General features: G+C 37.6%; 1 protein-coding gene across 6 annotated transcripts in view; it reads left to right on the top strand.

Annotated features, from left to right (window-relative positions):
• Nucleotides 1-22,623, top strand: part of trpm3 (transient receptor potential cation channel, subfamily M, member 3) — a gene marked incomplete at both ends in the record, with an annotated part of 110,066 nt that overhangs the window by 75,007 nt on the left and 12,436 nt on the right. For 3 of the 6 annotated variants that reach the window (XM_079477626.1, XM_079477625.1, XM_079477627.1), the window contains 2 exons: nucleotides 6,039-6,213; nucleotides 6,624-8,319. In XM_079477626.1, coding sequence (XP_079333752.1) covers nucleotides 6,039-6,213; nucleotides 6,624-6,852 — 404 coding nt within the window. Of the gene's footprint in view, nucleotides 1-6,038; nucleotides 6,220-6,623; nucleotides 8,320-15,602; nucleotides 15,676-17,309; nucleotides 17,411-17,669; nucleotides 17,805-18,543; nucleotides 18,595-19,762; nucleotides 19,799-19,986; nucleotides 20,128-21,107; nucleotides 21,138-21,490; nucleotides 21,784-22,355; nucleotides 22,585-22,623 lie in introns of those variants that run through there. The other 3 variants (XM_079477622.1, XM_079477623.1, XM_079477624.1) reach the window with 3 other exon arrangements.

The raw sequence follows: 22,623 nt of genomic DNA, 5'->3' as shown, positions 1-22,623 counted from the left end.
ACACCCAAAATCTGGAACTTTTCTCAGTGGAAAATGCTTTAGCTTTAGTGACAGTATATGTCACAAACTATAATATCATGTTCCTTATTAAAGCGGCGATAACTCAGACAGTTTATGTATTGTATATCTAAAGTACGTGCGCACACATTGCCAAGAATACACACACATCAGTTTCTTCACTTACAGCATGCAGTTCATGTCCAGGATCTTTTAACGCTGGGACCACTTCTCCATCCAGGCACGTGCACAGATAGGGCTCAACCTGTGGAGAACACATGCCTTTTTTGCCCTTAAACTCTGAATACACATTTTAAGGTGTGTTTTTATTTACATTAAATCAATGCTATTTGTCCCCTTTACGTCTGTCTGCCTGTTTTACAAGTATTTAGCAAATGAAAGGTTAAAAAGAGTTTGTGACTACAGTAAATCTACATTCTCACTAAATGTTAAGATTCATGTACAGTAGTCAACATTTGTAGTGGATCAAAGTTGTCCTGAGACAAGAATGGGTATTGTTCTCATCTTAGGACAACTTTAAAGAACCTTTTTGATCCACTTCAAATGTTGACTACTGTATTTGAGGTCTGAGACATTTGGGACCACAGGGCTAACGTTAGCATTTGCCTGCAATGGTGGCACACAGGAACCCAGCCCCCATATAGCTACAACAATGTTGAAACCTTTCGATTAAAATGGATATGTCGGCGTTTTAATGATGACAGAAAAAAAGCACATTTGCACATTCGCTGGTTAAAAACCCTGTAACCTTATCTGCATTTGAGTTTGAAAAAAGCCACCGAGTGATCCTTGGTTAAAAAAACAATATTTAGCTTTTTAGATAGCTTTTTTCATTTATGATTGGTGACTTTATTAATCAATCGTATTGTATGTTTGCATGGTTAATTCATGTTCAAGCTGTAAGAACTTTTATATGGAAGGGGCTTGAAACCAGCTTTTTATATGTAATCAAAACTTGTAAATATGTACAATTTCACCATGTGATGGGGTTTCCCTTTTCAGAATAACGCTTTCAAAATATGTAATGCCATTTTCTGTCATACTTCTTCTAGTGTTACATTATACAATAACGCTCTTATTCACGTAAACGCCTTTAATCGATTTAGGCGTGATTTTAAACGGTTGTTTTGAAGCGTACAGTATAGAGATAGCTAGCTGTGCGGCACAACGCAACGCTACAGCGGTCCCGTCTGGTGTGTGTACACCGAGTATACAAGGGTTATAGGCTGCATCAATGATCACTTACAGAATGTGTCAGACAGCGCACCAGTAATACGTCTCCTTCGTGCTTGAATGAACAAAAGTACACAACATTATGCCTTAAAGTACTTTTTGTTTAGTATTTTTAGTAAGCACAAAGCAAATTGGGGAACGTGTCAGATCTGCGCAGAGCTTCAGCTCTTAAGGGGGCCACATTCTTAAACTTGCCGCTAGACTCCTGTCACTAATGATAATCTAAGAACAAAAGAAAAGAAGAAATGAATGTGTTTTGTAGCTTTAATGAGTATTATTCTGTATTATTTTAGAATTTAGCAGTAAAGACTGTAAAGTGTTTGAGAACTTCATTCAATTTCTTTATATTTCCTACCTGTTGGACTCACTGGTATTAACAGTGAGTAAATCTAAAGGTTTTGAGACTATTATTTGTCTGATTTAATTTGTCATTAAGATGTCACCATTAAAGGGAGGGGTGCCCTTTTTCAGTTTCAGCACATAACCCTCAAAAGAACATAGTGCTCTCTCCCGCACACAAGTGAAAGTGACTTGTGCGCATGCTCCTTCCCCCGCTCTCCTTGGTTGGTGCGTGGACGTGCTGCATGCTTTTCCGTGAGAATTGTCCAATAAGGGACTAAGAAAAGTTGTTACGTAACGATTTTTCATGTTCGAAAAAACCTGCACGAAGATTGGGGGAGTGTATCGAGCACAGAAATACTACGTGATACGTCCAATTGTTTTTTGACAAGTTGACCATGTTAAGCATTAGAAGACATAACTTTTAACATTGTAAATAAGTCAGAATGCATGATACACCCCCCTTTAATAAAGGAATTGCTTGAAGTGGATCAGTGTGGAGATCTAACAATTCTGCTCTATTCAGTTTGCAAGTGTAGGAATGAATCTTTTGTACACAGTTTTTATTGTCCCTTGATACTTTCTCTCTCTCCTCAACAAAACACCCAATTGTTCTCAATAGACAAAAACGTTGGTCTCAAGCTTATGTGTTAAGTATTGATGCTAATCGTGTTGTGTATTGTAGCCAATTTTTGCAGATATCAAGGAAACACTGAAATATTAACCCCGAAATGAACTTGTCTACCTAAAGCATGTTCTTGAAGAGATTTTTAATACACATTTGACCCTGATTCCAACAATATTGTGTTTCGTATCTGTATTGGTATAGTTGTGATGTGAACTCCGCTATTCTCCCTTCACATAGGCATATAATGTGAATGAGGCAAATAATATCAGCGTTATGATTGGTCAGATCGCTTGTCCATCAAACTGCTTGCGAAGGTTCAATTATGCATTATTGTGTATTATTATATGACGGGGAGGACATGCACCATTTTTATGTATGAATACATAATTGAAAATACATACTTTAAAATGCCATTCAGTGACCTTAAGGCACCGATAGAGCTAAAATCGCTGAGGGCGTTTCACTATTTGAGTAAACAGTAAACAGAATAGCAGATTAATAATATATCTATAGTCCTGCTTTAGCGCAGTGTACGACGAATGCCAGCTCTGCCGCATAGACGTCTGGCTGTCGTGCGTGTGTAGGTGTATGTGTGTAAACAGCATAGCGTTCCTGCGAGCCCTAGAATATCATGGCAGAAGGACTCACAGATCAATAAATATCACTTGAGTGAAATGATATAGAGTGAGATAAAGGTAGGAGGAAGAGGTTCAGAATGGAAAAGTAAATTGCACTCTTTCTGGATCGCTATACCAGCGGAGAGGCAGTTGCTTTTGAAGTCTGTGTGCTGCTAAAAATAGACACTTTATGTAACCGTACTCATTTTAGGCACAATGATGACAGCACATGAAGATGCGTTGTATCCCTCTCTGTCTCGCTCTCTTTCTCTGTCTATCCGTCTCTGTCTTTATCTCATTCTGCATTATTTAAGCGTTGGTTGGAGGAGCTGGCTCTAACATGCTTTTTGAATTACAGTCATAACAGCAACTTGTACTCATCAGGCTGAGGAGAGGGACTGATGGGGCTTTGCTCTGCTCTGCTGCTCTCCCACAGGCCCACACCTGTTCATTAATCCCAGAACACTGTTAATTGCCGATGATAAAGGAATGCAGGAATGATCTGAACGTGATGTAAGTGCTTTTATCCTCTGAATATAAGTTAGAAGGGAAACGCTTTCCCTTTGGCGTGGAGTGTGTGACGAGTGTCTCTCTTCTATTCAGTCAAGTTGATGACAATGGGGTTATGATGAGACTGTTTGAAGGGTCAGTCACAAGAATAATCATCCATCTGTTTCTCTGCCGCTTCGTGCCGAAATGATGATTTACTTGTTTTCTTGCTTTTCCTTTATATGGCTTTAATTTCCCTGGGCTGTCAGTTAATGATGTTTATAAGAACTTACAGCACACAAAAAGAAATGACAAGAAAACATAATAAATAGAGCTTAAACCTCTATGAATTCTTAATAACGACTATTTACATGCCCTTATAAATTCCCAGCTCCGTGACCAAGCAGACAGAATTCAATTATTCAAGCACAAAGGCTTAGGAGTATTCCCCACAGCTTTAATTTTGTACTTATTGTAATCGTTTTCAGTTATAAACATACTTTTTTGTTTTTTTAAGCCCATGAAATTCAAAGGACATTTGAGTTATGAGTTCATAACATGGCATTTCAAACAGATTTTTATGAGAAATATATATTTTTTTTTACTTACTTTCTGTAAGTTGCTTTGGATAAAAGCGTCTGCTAAATGACAATGTAAATGTTTAAATGTAAAGGTCCAGTGTATGAAATTTGGCGTCATCTTGTGGCGACGAGTTTGCAAATTGCAACCAATGGCTAACTCCTCCCTCTGCTGAAACAAGGCTGGAGATGAAAATACACACAGTACTCAGTGTCCTTACCAGACATGTCATGACACGTAATAAAAGGTATTTTTTCAATGTTAATCAGAGATTTTGCAAGAGTACATGAACAGAAATGAACTGTTCTATTTGGCTGTGTTTTGTAATTGATTGTGTCTCACCACATTCCTTTTTTGGGGGATTAAGTGTGGACATACAAATTGCTTGGCGCTTTAATATTATCGTGTTGTGTTTGATCGGGAACAGTGGATTTGCCAATAAAAGGTTTCTACATATAATGATTCTACATAATATAAAGAATATTCTGTGAAAACAGAATCTTGATATCTTTATTATTGACTAGGATGTCAAAGATCGAAAGCGTAGTGAAGATAAAGTTATAGTTTACCCAAATATTTAATTTCTATATCATTGTCATCATTTACTAAGCCTCTAGTCATTTCGAACCTGTATTACTTTCTTTCCTCTGCAGAACACAAAGAAGATATTTTGAAGAAAGTTGGTAACCGAACAGCACTGGCCCCAAGTGAATAGGTGCCAGTTAACAACATCCTTCAAAATATCTTCTTTTATTTTATGTGGAATTAAGAAAGTCATACAGAGCAGCGGCGGATTGACTATATGGGCAATTTGGTGAGTGCCAAGGGGCACCAAGACTTTAGGGGCACTAACTAAACCAGCATTACAAAATAAAAAATGTATAAATCTACATAAGAACTTTTTTTTTAGACTTAAGTCACCCACTTTCAGATAAAAATGGCACCGCACTTTTTGGACACACCTCTGCTTTGTTACATAGATTTGAGTGGACTAACATTTGGCTAATCACAATTGAGTGTTTTAAGGCTAGTCGTCTTTCATGTACACTTTAAGCTTCAAACAGACAAAAGCGGGAACGGGGCAGAGCGAATTATTGTAGTGGCGACAAACATTTGCACTGATAAATATCAGATATACATACATGGCAAGCGTCAGAAATAAAGTGAAATTGAAGAACGTTGTCATTACTATTTAGCAATCAATTCATTTGTGTACTTTTTAGTGGAGTACACTTTTATCGCAGTACTTATGTGATCGCTTAGGAGTCTTTAAGAAGAATATACACCGCTGTGTGTGCAATGAAACCCGTCTGTTCGGTGCATCTCTCTAGCAGTTAAAATATTAATAATAACGTTTCATGTTATTTTAAATAAAATTACATTGTAATCTGGGGAATGTCACTTTGGTGAAATACAGTCCCAATGTCCTGAAAATCTGTACATTGTTCCATTGTCCCCCTAATGTGAATACATACATGCAAACTATACATTGGTTTTATATATATTTATATATATATATATTTATATGTGTCTGTCCCTGTATCCCCACTTTTGTGAAATGTTGTTAGTGAGCCTTATTGCTAAAAATACTTAAGAGTTGTTTTTGTGTTCTATTCTACAAAAGTGTCATGTTATTGTGTAATTCTTGTAAAATAGTATATTGTAAATTGCTGAGTTTCATTGTTATAAAATGTTTTAATATAAAGGTAAATCTTTAAATGATTGGATTCTTGCGTGTATGTAGGTGGGTGGATGCGGGGCACCATGAGGTCTTAATACGTCACTGTTAAATATGGTCTGAAAGATCTTCTGGGAAGTCTGGTTGAGTCTGGAAATGGAATTTCGAAATGGAAATGTGTAGGAACCCTGATGCCTTATTATTCAGTACCTTGTCCAGCCCCAAACTCACACCATTGATTTAGCCAGATGCTGATATCGTTCAAGCATGTTCACGCTGCAGTCACCCTAAACCAGACTGTCTTAGTCGTCTCTGCACTTTCATCTAAAAGAAGATAAAAAATACACACTTCACCTTTAATCTTTGTGATCGGTCTTCCTTTTTAAAACCTCCCCACAACGCACACATATTCCCGTATCTCTCACATTTCTGTCTGTGTTTTCCTCTGTGTCCACAGGGATTGGACAGGGTGTTCCAGTGGTGGCTCTGATAGTGGAGGGGGGTCCTAATGTGATCTCTATCGTGCTGGAGTATCTGAGAGATACTCCTCCTGTTCCTGTGGTGGTGTGTGATGGCAGTGGACGGGCATCTGACATTCTGGCCTTTGGCCATAAGTACTCAGAGGAGGGCGGGTATGTGTGGTCTCTCGTCAGATACAGCGCACCCTACAACCGTTAATTTACTTATCCAAATTGCTATGATTCACTTCTAAGACTTATTTTAGAGGTAATATATCATGAATTACATTTAAACAGAACTGAAGGAGATTTGTGTTCAAAACAAAGCAATACAGTTTGCCAATGGGTAATACAAATCTATCTATTTGTCTTAGATGATTTTTGTTCCTAATTCAAATTATGTGGTTTAAAGGGTATATTTTTTAGTGGAAAAACTAATTAAGAAAATAGATTTTTTTGAAGGCCTACATGTTTATGAAGATAGAACTAATACCACGTAAAATTTTAATGGAACTATAAAGTTAGAAAATGCTCAATGTGTAAATTGTTTTCTTCAATATTCTTTTCTTTCCCTCTGATGTTAGACTAATAAACGAATCTTTAAGAGACCAGTTGTTAGTCACCATACAGAAGACGTTTACATACAGCCGGACTCAGGCCCAGCATCTCTTCATCATTCTGATGGAGTGTATGAAGAAGAAAGAACTGGTGAGTCTAAAGCGCCAAAAAAGCTACTGTTACAGTCCATCCCAATCATTAGTCCCTGTGTTAAGGCCTTTATACAGTATAACAGATTTAAAGAGATTCCTCTAGAGGCTTTTTGTGCTACTTAGAATTTTTTGAATGGGGGAGATCTTCTGCTGCCACGCATTCCTCACCAAATCAGCATGGTGTTATTTTATTGGACAGTCAGAGAGGCCGTATCAAGTGGCCCCTTCAACTCTGAGCTGATAAATGTCACTACCTCTGCAGTCCACGTGAAGCAGATCCCCGCAGGCCCTGTCACCATCTCTCAATGTTAGCATCTTTCACACACGCCTGCTTTATCTCTCACCCCACACACGCAAATGTCAAAGATTTTTGGTGAACAGAAAGTAAAGTTTACTAATTCTCCCACTAAAACGCTCTTTCTGCAAAGTAATCATTTATCTTCAAACAAGAGAAATTACCTTGAGAAATAAAATTGTTTAAATAAAGATTGTCAAAACCTGAGAATGTCTATTGAATTAAGTTTTCCCCAAAGTTTTACCCAACTGGCTAATTTTGGTTCTGGTGATAAATAAATGTTTTCAGAGCAATGCTAAAGTACAAGAAATCTTTCTAAAGATTTCTAAAGTTAATGCATAGCAATAGATTCAATTTGTTACATTTCCAAACATATCTCATCCATACTAAGGTCTTTTATGAAAACAAAGTATTTTCTTAATCTATCTTATTCCATTTTAAGTATGTTGTTAGATTTACGTTAAACAAAAAATCTGATTAAGAAAATGACTTTTTGCATTACTGTTCCCCTAAATTATGTATCAGTTTGACAACACCATAATTCTGTTTAGTTCTTCAATTAAAGTGCACTTACCATTTAGCTCATGAACATGTTTCAAGCAGTCACATATGCACTCTCATCTAAAAGCTTTCAGACAGATTTATCCTTCCCCTGTTAGCCATTTACTTTTAAAAGTTATTAAAATGATCTCAAATAAACACAGTCAACCTCAACGTCAGCATGAGAAAGTTGGAAAGAAGTGATTGAAATATCTTAAATAAGTAATTATTTGCTGTGATTCGCATGCATATATTTATAATATAAATTTCACTGTATGTTTAATGAAATAAATTTTGTATCGTTCTCAATCTCAGTGTTGTGTTGTGTATTCTGATTATACACTCTTTAAAAAAAACGTGCTTCAAAAGGTTTTTCGATGCCATAGAAGAACTTTTTGGTTCCATAAAGAACCTTTAACATCGGAATAACCTTTTTGTTTCACAAAATTTCCTTTGTGGCGAAAAAGGGTTCTTTAGATTATAAAAAAGTAAGAAAGAAATGATTCTTTGTGGAACCGCTGTGGCATCTCTGTGAAGAACCTTTTAAGCACCTTTATTTTTAAGAGTGTAGGGTCATTAATTTTTGTCATACATCCTTGATTTGTGATTTTTGTGTGAATAGTTTCTTTCAACTTTTAGTTATTGTAGTCATTGTTCATGCATGTGCACTTGTGATTTTGCATAATGTTTGTGCACACTATCTGTTTTGTTTGAATAAATTCATTGTATAACTTCATTGTTTTTCGATGTTGTTTCTGCATGCATTTCCAAAAGGCTGTAGTGAAGCTGTAACCGTGTTAATCTTCATTATGAAGATAACTTTCTCAAATATGAATTGTTGTACCCACACACCATATGACTGTTTACTTTTTTGTTTAGTTTTTGTATTATTTATATATTGGCACATATTCAGCTTTGTATTCAGATTTGTTGAGAGTTAGTCGTGAGGACCACACATTACAGTAAAGTACATTGGCTTTGGTTTACAAGCCACCCACTTGAGTATGACTCAAGTAAGATTGCAAGGCTTTTGAGATGCAGCAAAATCTGAAAGACAAGAAATGTTAAATGTACAAGCACAGAATTGCAACACAATGCAGCAAAATCTGAAAGACAAGAAATGTTAAATGTACAAGCACAGAATTGCAAAAATACCAACACAAACGCACCATTCAATTACAGTGTGGAATGTCGTATTCTCTGCACAACTCCCTGACTTTCTCACACACACACACACACGCACACAGTGTGTAAATGGATTGATGGTTATCCTCAGTGGGGCGTCTGCAGTGTGACTGGTATTTTGGCAGATGTGAGAACAGCACGAATGTATGGGGCCTAGTGTGACTCGGATATCTTTAGACCACTGCAGTTATTTCACACATATCGTACACACACAGTTCACGGGGTTTCTAGGCGTTTTGGAAAAGTATGGATTTATATTTGATTGTTTTCCAGGTCTTGATTAGTATGGAATTTAGAAAATTGAGTATGGAGAAAATTATGAATTTCCAGACTATTGCACTATTTGGGTTTCTAAAATATTAAATTAAGAATTTCTGATAATAAATGTCTTTTTATTAAGTTGTGGAGCATGTTTAGAGAGCTGCCAAAAGATTGGCGCTGGACAAAATCTGCTGGAGGATGGTTTGCTGTGATAGGATGTTTTGCAGTTTGGTCTCCCAAAACTGTTCGACTAAACATGTTCAGCCCAAGGCTGTACCCACCATTTAGGTCCCCAACGTCCGGGTAGTTTTTCCTTGGTATGCAATAAAAGTTGTGAAAAAATTGACTAAAAGGACAAAGCTGTACTTAGTGCTGCCAATGTTGCACGTGATAAAAAACGCCTAGATAACTGATCTCAGATCTGGACTGCATGCAGCCCCGGTTATATACATGTTGCTGCTGATTTGGGTTGACATTCTTGACAAACCCACCAAATAAGAGAAAACGTATCTCAAACCCCGTTGCAAACCGTTTCCAGGAAACGTGTCGTTCAAAATGTTGGCCACCGGTTTGAACTTGAACATGCCCCAGGTCTACCTCAGCTGTCTATCAGCGCTCTCTGATTGAGTTGGCCAATCAAATGAAGGAAGCCGAGGATTATTGTCCAATCAAATGAAATGAAAACTATAAAAGGCTGAAACAAGACAAAAACATGACCGGACCTTCACTAGTTCATCTTAAACTGTATGGCCTTGACTCAGGTGCCTTTATTGGTTGTGTTTAGCCTATTAAAACAACAATATTAAGGCTTGTCCATACCGGTACGTTAAATGCCTCGTGACTAAACAAAGGGCGCCAATGTGAGTGTGCACACGGATGCGCAAAACGCCTGCCGTCAAAGCTCTTTTTTTTTAAAAAGCGCCTCAGGCTCGATTTTCTGGTTTGACACACCACGTAAAAAACTGGCCGACCAATGAGATTTGCGCTTTTGTTCACGTGCCTGGAGCTGTTGAAGTTAAAGTAAAACTTGACTTGATAAAATCGCTTGGGTATAAGCGTTGAATAATGTCTCGTAAAGCTGCTGATAAATCCAATAAAGGACTAAGAAAGTTGTTATGCAATGATTTTTCCTGTTCGAAAAACCACTACTTTTTTCAGATGTTATATAGTATATGGTCTGAAAAATCTTCAGAGAAGTCTGTATGTTTGAGTCTGGAAAAGTATAGAATTTCAAAATAATAAATGTGTAGGAACCCTGAGTTCAGCTTACTGCTGGATCACATCTTCTGTCCTCTCATTACTGTACTGTACTTCCCACTGAGGGTGAGCAAATGGGAGAATTTCCATGACTGATTAAAACAAATGCTTTTAATTTTGGGGGGGATCATAAAGTTACTGTGAAATAAGTGTTGAATGTGCTGGATGTGCCATTCATTGTCAATGCTTTTGTGAGAATTCGTGAGAAATCTTTTTTTTCCAGAAGAAAAGTTTACCTTTTTTGACGCTGTGGTGGTACCCTTAGAAATTCCTGATTGTATCTTTACGTGTATACGACACATTATTGTACACCAAGGACCTATTGTGTACCAGTTAAATATTATGGTTGCGAAATATTTAACTGTACCTTAAAAGGTCTAGTTTATAAAATGTAGCAGCATCTAGCGATGAGCTTACAAATTGCAACCAACAGCTCACTCCACCGCTCTCCTTTTCGAAACACTATGGTGGCTTACACAGGACTAATATATCCTATTTTTTTGCTTCTTTGCCAAAGGAGATAATGTATTTATAAAACATGCTCTGTAGAGCAGTATAGGGCTACTGTAGAAACTACATTGTGAATTCCCTGTGAGGGAACACGCGGTGTATGTAGCTCATTCTAAGGTAATAAAAACGCTTCATTATGTAAGGTCTTTATACACCTCTTGTATATTGTATAAACACCTGTTATGTATATTATATTGCATTGGACCTTTTAAGGTACATAATAGTACCCCAAAAATTACATCTATACCTGTAAAGGTACAAAAACCCCAGTGATGGAAAAGGTAAAGTTATAACCTTTTTGCTGACAGTAATAGCTCAACATGTTACCACATGAACGTTTTATCAGACTAATGCCGACACATCCATACCTTATATTTAAATCAAAAGAACATATCGATGTTTACTTTAAAAAACGAAAATCTCACGTTCTTGTACTCTCCTTGATGTAATGAATGAAATGTTGTTTTGAAATATTGTTTCATTTATATTGAACCATATAAATGGATCCTGATTGCAAAAATTAGCTGAAATATAGAATGAATCAAAGCTCCACTTGTGTTGAGCTTGTGTTGTGACAGAAGCTGTTTAGATCCAACAAACATGTGAATCATTTCTGTTAGCACATTAAAGGCGTTTCTTTTTTGTATAATTTGCCTCGTACACTGTGTCAGCAGTGAGATAATGAGATCTGTAGGGAGACTTAATTCAGCCCTGTTCCTTTGAAGCAACCAAGCAGATGTTTAACCTGAACTCAACAAGACAGGCTTCCGCAACCTCCAGCCTCTCCGTACATGACCCGATTACTCTCCTCGGATTTTAAGGGGGCAGCTAACAACAATTAATCAAAGCTTTATAAGATTCGATTCTTTTAAGTGATTCAGTATTTCTGCCTGCTGTGAGATTAATTGGCACTTGACAAATAAAAGACGCATTATGTCAGTGTTTTCCTCTTCTCCGCAGGAAGCTTTCCCTCTCTTGTGCGGGGTTGAATTCCATTCTTAATCTCTTTTCAACTGTGGAGGTCTTTGTTTCCGCAACCGATGGGAGGGATGGTTCCATTAATCAGACTGACAGCCTCTCTATGTATTGCTCTCATTCTGCTTTACTTAAGCACCTTCAGCTCTCTCTGTGGGGCAGTTTTTTTTTCACAGTAAATAATTTGAATGTGTATGTTTGTGGACCCAAACATAAAGTGTTCCTCTGCTGTAGCCACTTTACGCTAATTTGGACTTTTAAAACTCTGCTTTTAGCTGTGGATAATGTGTCATGTACAGAAGCATCTATTTTTGCTTGGAGAACTTCTAATCACCAACCTTTATCACGTGCAACTCTAAATAAACCATTCAAAGCTTTATTTCCCCATGGAAAATGTAAACACTTACTCTTCATTACATTGAAACCCCTGATAGATGTCGTGCAACAGTAAGACCTGAGATGGTGTGAGAAAAAGCTGGGCTGGAAGTATGGAGGAAGGGACAATAAAGAGAATTTCACCCCTGATAACTAAGATGAATGTTTGCCCGGAGGCCTGGGTCATTGAAGCATGAAGCAATCCCCCATACAGCACGAGAGTGTGAGCCGCATAGTGTTGGATATACAGTATACATCATCTTGTTTTTAGACGTACATTCACATTCCACTCCCTCGTAAACGCCACTCTGATGGACCATCTTATTTTAATTAGAAATTGTTCCTTGCTGAGGGTTTGACAAGTGATTGATAAAACAATTTTCACTGCGGTTGCGGAAATGTCCAAGCAGACGTGCTCTTTGTAGTTTCATCATATTCATTTAATGTCTGACTTAAAAGAAATTATGCTCGCTAACAAGTAACAACCAAGAAAGCAAGTGTATAAATGGCTGATAAAAAGACCACTAAAACTTGTATCTGTGCACCTGACCATAACTTTGTTCCCAAAACTAGTGAGCTGCCTATGTCTGCAGTTTTTTGGGGGGAGCTAACAGGATCGCTTCAAATGGAAAGGCTGTTCCAAAAGTCAGGCATCTTAATAATGCTGCCTCCTAATATACCCCTTCGAGCTGTAAGACAGCATTGCATGTATCATGTATACCTTGCGGAGGAGACAATCTTGCATTGCAAATATAAATTTATACTGTAGGCAGTGCAAAAGAGCTAATGTCACCTCACATTTAAAAACAGAGTACAAAATATGATATATATGTGGATGGTGCTTAACCATTCATACTGCTGGCTATGATTTCACACTTCTCACTGTAATGAACTTTACAGAAGGAAGACGTGCTCCCTTTGATAGACTAAGATATTTTCACTACTCACTGCAGGGTTTTCTGACTGATGCAAATGTCCCATAAAAGACAATGATGCAGCAGGTCAGGAGTCAGGACACACCTGTAGAGGCTGGGATTTGCGGAGCAGAAATACACTTGGTTAAATGAAACCTAAACGGATAGTTCACCCAAAAATGAAATTGTTCCAAATCTGTATTAATCTCTTTGTTCTGCTAAACACAAAGAAAGATATTTGTAAGAATGTTCTGTAACCAAATACAGATCTCACCCCCCATTGACTCCCATAATATTTATTTTCTTTCTAGAATTTTCATTTTTGGGTGAACTATCCTTTTAAAGGGCAGTTTGCCTAAAAAATAGAAATCTTTCATCATAATGTCGTTTAAAACCTTTATATAAAGATATTTTGACTGGCCCTCACTGACAGCATTGGCGCCCCTTGAATGGACACATATCTCCTTTTGTGCTCCACAGAAGAAAGATTTGCATACTGGTTTTTAACTACATGATGGTGAAATGATGACAGTATTTTTTTGTTTTTGGGTGAACCTTAACACACTTAAGCCTGGTGTTTAAGAAGCATAAGCCCCAGGGGTGTGCGGTGTGTGCTTTGTGTACACACAGATACTTTGTTAACAGAACCTGAGGTTATGAGTCTGTGGAATGATTGTTATGAATTTTGAGCAGCAATCTAGCACATGAACTGTTGTTGTCAAGGTGACTCAAAGAGCACTTAGAGCATGAAGCCTCACCTTGGTGCCTTTAATGTTTTACCAGCCTTTTAAAATACTATCACTGGATAATACACAATAGGGAGGTAGTTAAAGCATAATATTTGGGACTTGCTGGCCAAAAGGGAGATGAAGGTAGATTTGAAGCATGTGAAGACAACAATCTGGCCAAGGCAGATGTCAAGTATCTCTGTAAAGACATCTGCGCATATTACTCCACTGAGGAGGCTTAACATGTGCTCAGAAAAGATTGAGGCTTAGATGGGTTCTAGATGAAGCGGTTGTGTTTAAAACATGCCCTGTGAGGCACATGAAGTGTATTTAAATATCCAGCTACTCTATTCAGCCACTGCGGGCTCATAAATCACGGGCATGTCCCATAGTTTGGCTGTGATTTGAATTTGGATATGAAATTTGAGAAAGAACATCTATCACTGTCTGAATCTCTCTGCTGCTGAGGTTGAGTGATGTGTATTGAGTTTGTGCATTAAAAAGGCTTGCACACATGCATAAAGGAAACAAAATAATAGTAAGGTAACCAAACAACGCCAGAACCCATTCACTTCTATTGTATGGACCAATGAAAGTCAACAGATATTCTGCCGTAGTTCGGATACCAACATTTTTAAAACATCTTCTTTTGTGTACTTCAGAAAACAGTCATACAGATTTTAGATGACAAGAGGGTGACTAAATTATGTCCCTTCAATTAAATTGTTTTTTTACACTAAAATGGTTGTAAATATGAATAATTCAACCATTACTACATTATCTCAATATTGTCCCCCAGTTCAGAAGGATAAGTATTCATTTGACATATAAAGAGACATGGTTTATAGGTCAATAATCCTCTGACACACACACACAATGACGGTTGGGTCACCTCCATAGTCACAAGATCATCAATAACAGTCACTTCAGTAATTGCCCAACAAAAAAGCTCTTTGTAGAAGAGACGAAGAGATGAAGTGCTTGTTCGATACCATCACATTCCATTTACTCTCCAGTTTCAACAGCCAAAACATTTCATAGAACCTCTGCACACAAAGACACATAAATATATGACCTATTACTTCACGCATCGGTTCCAAACTATAAGACAGTTTGAGGGATTATGTGTTTAGTCATTTAAACACACCGAACTGCTCTAATTCCCTTCTTTGTCACCACTTCCTATAAAGCTCTTACACACTCTGGATGTGCTATAATTTCACGGATGAAAATGAAAACAGCATTGACGGTGGGCTGAACCAATCCTTCTACTTCCACAGATTAGTTCATTAGTCCACACCAAGTGCAGATGGAAAACGGCTATTGAATGATAGGTGGATTGTTCAAATGACAGGCTTTAGATTAATGGTCTGTCCACAGTCTTATAAGTGTTCTGGAATTCAGAACACACGCGTCGCATATGGAGCTGCAAGGTGCCCTTCATATGTGTGGATGCAGTTATTACAGATCTGCCATTCCATGTTATATGTTATCACAATGCCTACATTGTGTTGCTCTCTATGTTCCAGTCAGCAGGGATAGTTCACTCGAAAATAAATATTGTGTCATCATTTACTCACCCACATGTCATTCCTAACTAGGATTACTTTTTTGCATGGTACATAAACTGGAGTTATCAGGAATATTTTAGCATTTGTTTTTTCACGATGATAAATTCATTTATTCCCCATAGTTTCATTAGACACATACTGTATGATGTTTCTTTGGGTAAACTATTCCTTTAAATCTTGTCACTAGCTTATCCCTATCAGTCATGTAGATTTGCTCAAAACAATAGATCTTTTTTCCTTAGATAACAGTATTCCGGATGGGATCAGAAGGACACCAGGACATTGATCTGGCCATTCTAACAGCTCTCCTAAAAGGTAATAACTACAATAAGTGGGGGGTGGGGGTGTTATAATAAAACAATGAAGGCCCTTAATGCGTCTTTCAAGGTCATCCACAGCAGCGTTCTCCAGGAACTGCTGGTTAACTCCTGTAATAAAAAACAAAGTGTTTCCCATTCCCTGAGGTCCATTATATTTCACATACCTGTAGGTAAATTCCACGCCAGAACAGATACCCAGAGTTCTGGTCAAACACTTTCCACATACCACATAATAACTTCAGTATTTCAGTACCTGCAATCAAAAGATCAACAGGACTTGTGGTGCTTAGATGAGATTTGCTGGTTATGCTTCTTAAGACCTGCTTTTAAATCCATATCAAAAGAGTGAATTTCAGTAAGTTCTGTCCTCCAAAAGCTCAATGTGTTGCTCAGAAAACCCAGCAACACAGCTTCTACATAATTTATAGTACTGTGAAGATCATCTGAAGTATGATTTACTTAAGCAGTCAGTCCCCAGCTCCTATTTCTTTAATGGTTGTATAGGAAATGTATATCACACCGTGTATAGTCAAAGAGCAGTCAATATTTCATATTTGAGTTTCCACAGGCAATAATAAGTCAGTTACACGTTGTCAAATTATTATAAAGGGATGGTTTTACTGCATGCTTTACACTTATTATCTTACACAATGTCTTAAATGATCTTTATTTGGTTATTTTTACAGCAAATATTGGCATGTGATTTTTACAGTTCTTCACATTCGTATATGTAAATATGTTGTTGTTTTTTTTTAAATGCATGCTTTTTAGTTTATTGTTTTTATAATATGCTAAGCCAATCATTTGCATGCAAATTCCACAGATTTATGGTATGCTGGTTACTGATTTTTGAAGAAACGTGTAATTATGCATCACCCTTTTACCATTAGCTCTGTATTAGCTATGCAAGAAGGCTTTTCTGGGTTACTTGTGATGAGACGATGTAGATCTGTTGAACATCTGGCATGTTTAATGCCATTGCATGCATTCACATCTTTTTTAAACACCTGCAACTCTCTAACAAATCCAGAATGTATCAACATTTATGATAATGTATCGTAGAAAACATAAAACGAACGTCTGCTAGAGCTCGATGCAATATAAATTGTAAATAAATAAGCTTTACATCCTAATTTGGGATTTAAAGCAGCATAAAAGGGGTCAGGCAGGATATGCACTTTTTCCAGACAACATGCAAACATGGCTTTATTCATGGTGACACCTAGACAACACCTTGGTGTCTGTTTAATGAACTGTGTGTGGAAAGATTACACTCATAAATGTGAATGTAGAAGCATAAGGGCAGATCAAGTAAAGACAAATGTCCTGTTCCTAAGGTTTTATTAGCAGGATGTAAGGGGCAGAGTAGAATATTAGATACCGTGGAGAGTGCTTTCCTCTATGATTTGTATCTAGATTCAGCCCATTAAACACACATAACGGTTTCTATTATATAATTTCTGTGGCGGTAAAGACAGGGAAATCCTCAGGATTTCTACTCATATGAAGTGTGGGGTTTCAAGATATCAGTCTAAAAATTGGGTTGTGTTTAATGTGCATTAACATCTGTCATTTTATATTTTCTCCTTAACATTGTAACATGTACGTATTTTTTTACTTTCTGTCCAGGTGCCAATGCATCAGCTCCCGATCAGCTGAGTCTGGCGTTGGCCTGGAACAGAGTTGACATCGCTCGCAGCCAGATCTTCATTTATGGACAGCAATGGCCTGTAGGCAATATGCACTCACACAAACAAATCTCTGAGCACAAATACATATAAAGTCATACATTATGGATAACTTGAGTGATTATTTATTTAGTTGTAAAAGCTGTATAACTAAGAGTAAAGTTACATACGCTATTGGATTTGAATGGTAGCAGGCTGTGTTTTTATTGCTATTGTTAATTTATTAAATAAAATCATGGTTGAAATAAAGATTTCTTTCAATGTCTGTACTAGCGTGTGAGCTTTATTTGTGTGTGCTCAGGTTGGTTCTCTAGAACAGTCTATGCTGGATGCTCTGGTGCTGGACAGAGTGGACTTTGTGAAGTTGTTGATAGAGAATGGAGTGAGCATGCATCGCTTTCTTACGCTATCCAGACTCGAGGAACTCTATAATACGGTAAATCAGCTACTTCTTTCACTTTAGTACACCTCCCTGGTTTGTCATATCACTCCCAAAAAGGATGTGTTAAATAATACATTTGTTGTGTTATGTAACTTTAACAAATGATGTATTTTTCAAGATCATTCAAAATTCAAGCTTTACCTAAACTTGAATTTTATCGAGGTGACTCATAAAATGATGTCACCTTGACATCATTTTATGAGACATCAAATGATGAAATCATTTTAATATAAATTTGATTTAAATGACTTGTAATGCCACTTTGATTTAAAGGTCCAGTGTGTAATTTTTTTGGAGGAACTATTGACAGAAATGTAATATACATAACTGTCTTCAGATGTGTATAAAGACCTTACATAATGAAACGTTATGTTTTTATTACCTTAGAACGAGCTATTTCTATCTACATACAACGCGAGCCCCGACATGAAATTTGCCATGTTGTTTCTGCAGTAGCAATAGACTGACAAACTCTAGTTAGTTTCTAATTTAAGAAAGAATTGAAAACGTGACAACATCTTCTGTTTCAGTCACCGCAGTGCTTCGAAAGGGAGGGGGGAGTTAGCCGTTGGTTTTCAATTTGCAACCTCATTGCTACTGTAGATACTGCTAAATTTCATACACCGGACCCTTAAGCTAAAAACGCGTCTGGAAATGTTAAGATGTTATAGGTGAAAAATGTGTTGCGGTAAATTTGCTAAAGGTTAATTGTGTTTCTGTTTGTCTGCAACAGAGGCATGGGCCATCCAACACCCTGTACCACCTTGTCAGAGATGTGAAAAAGGTAAGAAATCATCATGCATGCAGCTGAGGATGTGTGCTTCTGTATGCATTTGTGTGAATGTCTGTGTATGCATGTGTGTGGATGGATATGTAAATCAGAGTGCGTGTGTGTGTGTGTGTGTAGGTGGTAGATTAGTCTTAGATTTTTGTTGTATATTTAGCTAGGGGTTTTTTCTTGTTTCCTAGCGTGACAGAAAAATTCGGCCAATTAGTTGCTTTGGTTCTGTCCGTGTCTTCTGCTTGTTTTAGTGATTTTGAGACTATTAAATGGTCAGACTGATTGGTGTCTTTCTCCTAAAGTCTGTTTTTGTCTTAAGTACGCTTTGTTAGTGCATTTTTAAGACTCAGTGGATCGCTTGGTTGTTTTCATTGTACGCTGTGGTGATTTTTGTAGTCTTAAAGTGACATTTGGGTATATCCAAAAATGTTAATCCCTTCTTAGAACTGACTCATTACAAGTAGAATGCGATGTTGTTAAATTAGTGTGTGACTGTGATTTTACTGTAATTTTATATCTAGTCTGATCTTTGTTTTTCAACTTTTCATTATGGGGCATTTAAGAGCATGTTCTGTATGTCCATGGAGACTTTGGACGTTACATCGTGTTGTACAATATAATATCCTGGAGCTCCTTCTCTGACTCCGATCAGCCAGCGAAAGAATGTTGTAACATTTGCTGAGGTTAAAATGATTAGTGTAGCTCAGAAAATCCACTGCATTGATCATTAAAGAACCACAGCTGAATGCAGGATGTTGAATGTGCTAAATCTTTTTGCTAATAGGCATTTGGCCTGGAGATCTAATGAAAGGAGGTATGTTAGGTCTTCATTTTGTCTTCATGTTGTCAAGCCTCATTTTTAACCGCTTATAAGGAGTCTTTAATTGATAAAGCTCACTTATGTTGGCAAACGTGACTCATTGAATTAGCAACTGAGTTATCATATGTCTTTATTCCCCCATCGCTTTATATCCCCTGCTACCTCTCAGTCCAGCCCATTATTGGACTTCATTCTTTCATTTTCACACATGCTTTTGCTTTGTAAAGAGGCAAATCCTTACAGTCAGTTCAATATGACTCAAGTCCTGAATGATAACTTGGTTGGTCTCGGTGGGCATGCCTGTCCCTTTGATATGATTCTGTCTCACTGACCTTGTGTGTTCTTTCCAAGCAAGAATATCCAGGGTTCAGTTGGATCTACCTCAAGGTGAATCAGCCAATCTTCTTCAATTATCTTGATTCCTTCTAGCAATATGTCAGTGTGTTTGTGGATTAAGAGTGTATGGGTGCGTTGGTGTGAGAGCTGGTCGTATCTGACCTTACCGTTTGTCATTTTGTTAGCCATGACTGTTGGCTGCTGTTCGGTGTCGCTGTAAGTAACCTTCTTTCATTCAGGGTAACCTTCCGCCTGATTACCGCATCAGTCTGATTGACATTGGATTAGTCATCGAATACCTCATGGGCGGAGCCTATCGCTGCAATTATACAAGGAAGAGATTTCGTACGCTCTATCACAACCTTTTTGGACCCAAGAGGGTATGTTATTGTACTTATATTTTCTGTAGCTGTATTTCCCACGTGCAATTTAAATGTTTGTTCCCCTAAACAGTTTTTTAAACATGGGGGTTATTCTCCCATAAATGAAAACATTTTTCCAAAGGAAATTTGTAATGTTCTTTGCTCAGTCCTTTATCAGCATGACCCACCTGGGAAAAGGGGTAAAGAGAATATTTTCCATCAGAGGTGCAGCCAAGAGGCGGCATATGGAACTAACGCAAACGTGACATTTTTTGCAGGGATTTTATTTTCACACGTGGAACTGCAGATACTTCGCAGTGTAAACAGTGGCCAAAGCAAATTCTCAAGCCACTGACACCTGGATGATATCAAATCTTCTCACATTTTAGCACCTCTGAGCTCAGAGATCTAAAACACAAGTCGGACACGTTAAGTAAGGGTAGGAGAAAGATGAAATATCTCAGCTCCATTATGCCAGTGTCTCAAGAACATTTGATCTAAAATAGTGGATTGCTTTGCTGTACCATGTGATGTTTGAATGCGTGCATTTTTCTGTACCTGAGTTGATGGAACACGGCACTTTCAATGTCATGGTTCGGATTCTCAGCAAACACACAAACTAAAATTTTATATTTTTTATACCTATAGATATCTGTCAGGTGCATTAATGTAAAAGGTGTGAGCATATGCATATGCATGCGCTTCATATTATGAGAACATTTTCATCTTGCATGCGTATATGCGCATTTTCTACACGTAACAAAGTAGAGGCTTAAAATAGATCAGACATCAGCAGTGCCACCAGAGACAAAACCAAATTTATCGCTGCATAGCATAAAGAATCCCATCTTCTCATTAGACATGCAGTGCTTTTAGAAACACATTTTGTGATGTGTGTCAATTCATGTGTAGCAGGAGGAAAAAAATTGAAATGGTAAGAATCAAATCTAACTGGTCCTGCTATTTCTGTCCTGTATATGTGTTTGTTTGTGATGTAGCCAAAAGCCCTGAAGCTGCTTGGAATGGAGGTGAGACTTATTTCTTAATTTCATGTTGCCTGTTGCTTTCCAATAAACTCCCCACTGAGATTTATCGAAATGGTTTTCTTTAAGCTTGCGTTTGATTAGAGAGGATTGTAGTGCAAGGTTTGCAGTGAAATAGCTCCTCTTGTTGCATGTTCAGAAGTCTTACAAATCCATTCTATATGTTGTAATTACCTACAATTATGTTAAGCTTTTATTTAGAGGTTTAATTACTTCTCATTCCTAAGTAGGAAAATTTAAGAATCTAATTAGTTATTTGTATTTATTAACTGCTTCAAGTATTGGTTTGTTCATTGAATATAATACTACTAATAATAAAAAATTATTTGCATTAATAGGATGACATGCCCATCAGACGAGGGCGTCAGAAAACCACACGGAAGAGGGAAGAGGAAGTAGACATTGACCTGGATGACCCGGAAATCAATCACTTTCCATTTCCGTTCCATGAGCTGATGGTTTGGGCAGTGCTGATGAAACGGCAGAAGATGGCTTTGTTCTTCTGGCAGCATGGAGAGGAGGCCATGGCTAAAGCTCTGGTAGCCTGCAAGCTCTGCAAGGCCATGGCTCATGAAGCCTCTGAGAATGACATGGTGGATGACATTTCACAAGAGCTCAACCAGAATTCAAGGTATATAAAAATGTTAATGTGACAGTTCACCCCAAAATGAACATTCATTCAACATTTACTCAACTTCATGTAATTCAAAACCGTATGGCTTTTATTCTTCTGCAGAATGCAAAAGAAGATATTTTGGCATTGGCCCCCATTGACATCCACTGACACAAAACCACTTTTTTTCCAAGACATTTCTCAAAACGTTGCCTTTGTTTTATTAATTGAAGAAAAAATAATGACTGAATTTTTATTTTATACGATACCTTTAAAGCCCATATCCTCAAGAGCTTTGTTTGAGATTTTGTCATGAGCCTCATACATACATTTGATTGCCTGCATAACAATTCAAACATTGCCAGTCTTTCCTATTGTGTTTGCTGAATGTACTTTGGGTTGGGAAATGTGGAAGCCATCTGTTACCCACAGAGATTGACCACAAAGGCTCATCAAATTCATAAGTCCTACACACCTCTGTATATGTACTGTATACCTGGACACTGTCTTTTTATTTAATCGTACTAGTTAATCTAGGATTGTGTGTATATGAATGTCATATGAAGATATTCCATAATTTTTTCCCTCAGGGAGTTTGGTCAGCTGGCTGTTGAGCTGCTTGATCAGTCTTATAAGCAGGATGAACAGATGGCCATGAAGCTGTTGACCTACGAGTTGAAGAACTGGAGTAATGCCACCTGTCTGCAGCTGGCTGTGGCCGCCAAGCACAGGGACTTCATCGCCCACACCTGCAGCCAGATGCTCCTCACTGACATGTGGATGGGACGTCTGCGAATGCGCAAGAACTCTGGCCTTAAGGTCAGACCTGAGATAGAAACATGACATATAGTAGCATCA

This window comes from Barbatula barbatula (genome assembly GCF_947034865.1).
Source record: "Barbatula barbatula genome assembly, chromosome: 2".
NCBI lineage: Eukaryota > Metazoa > Chordata > Actinopteri > Cypriniformes > Nemacheilidae > Barbatula > Barbatula barbatula.
Note: the sequence above shows the minus strand (reverse complement) of the source record. Positions and strands in the feature narration are given on the sequence as shown.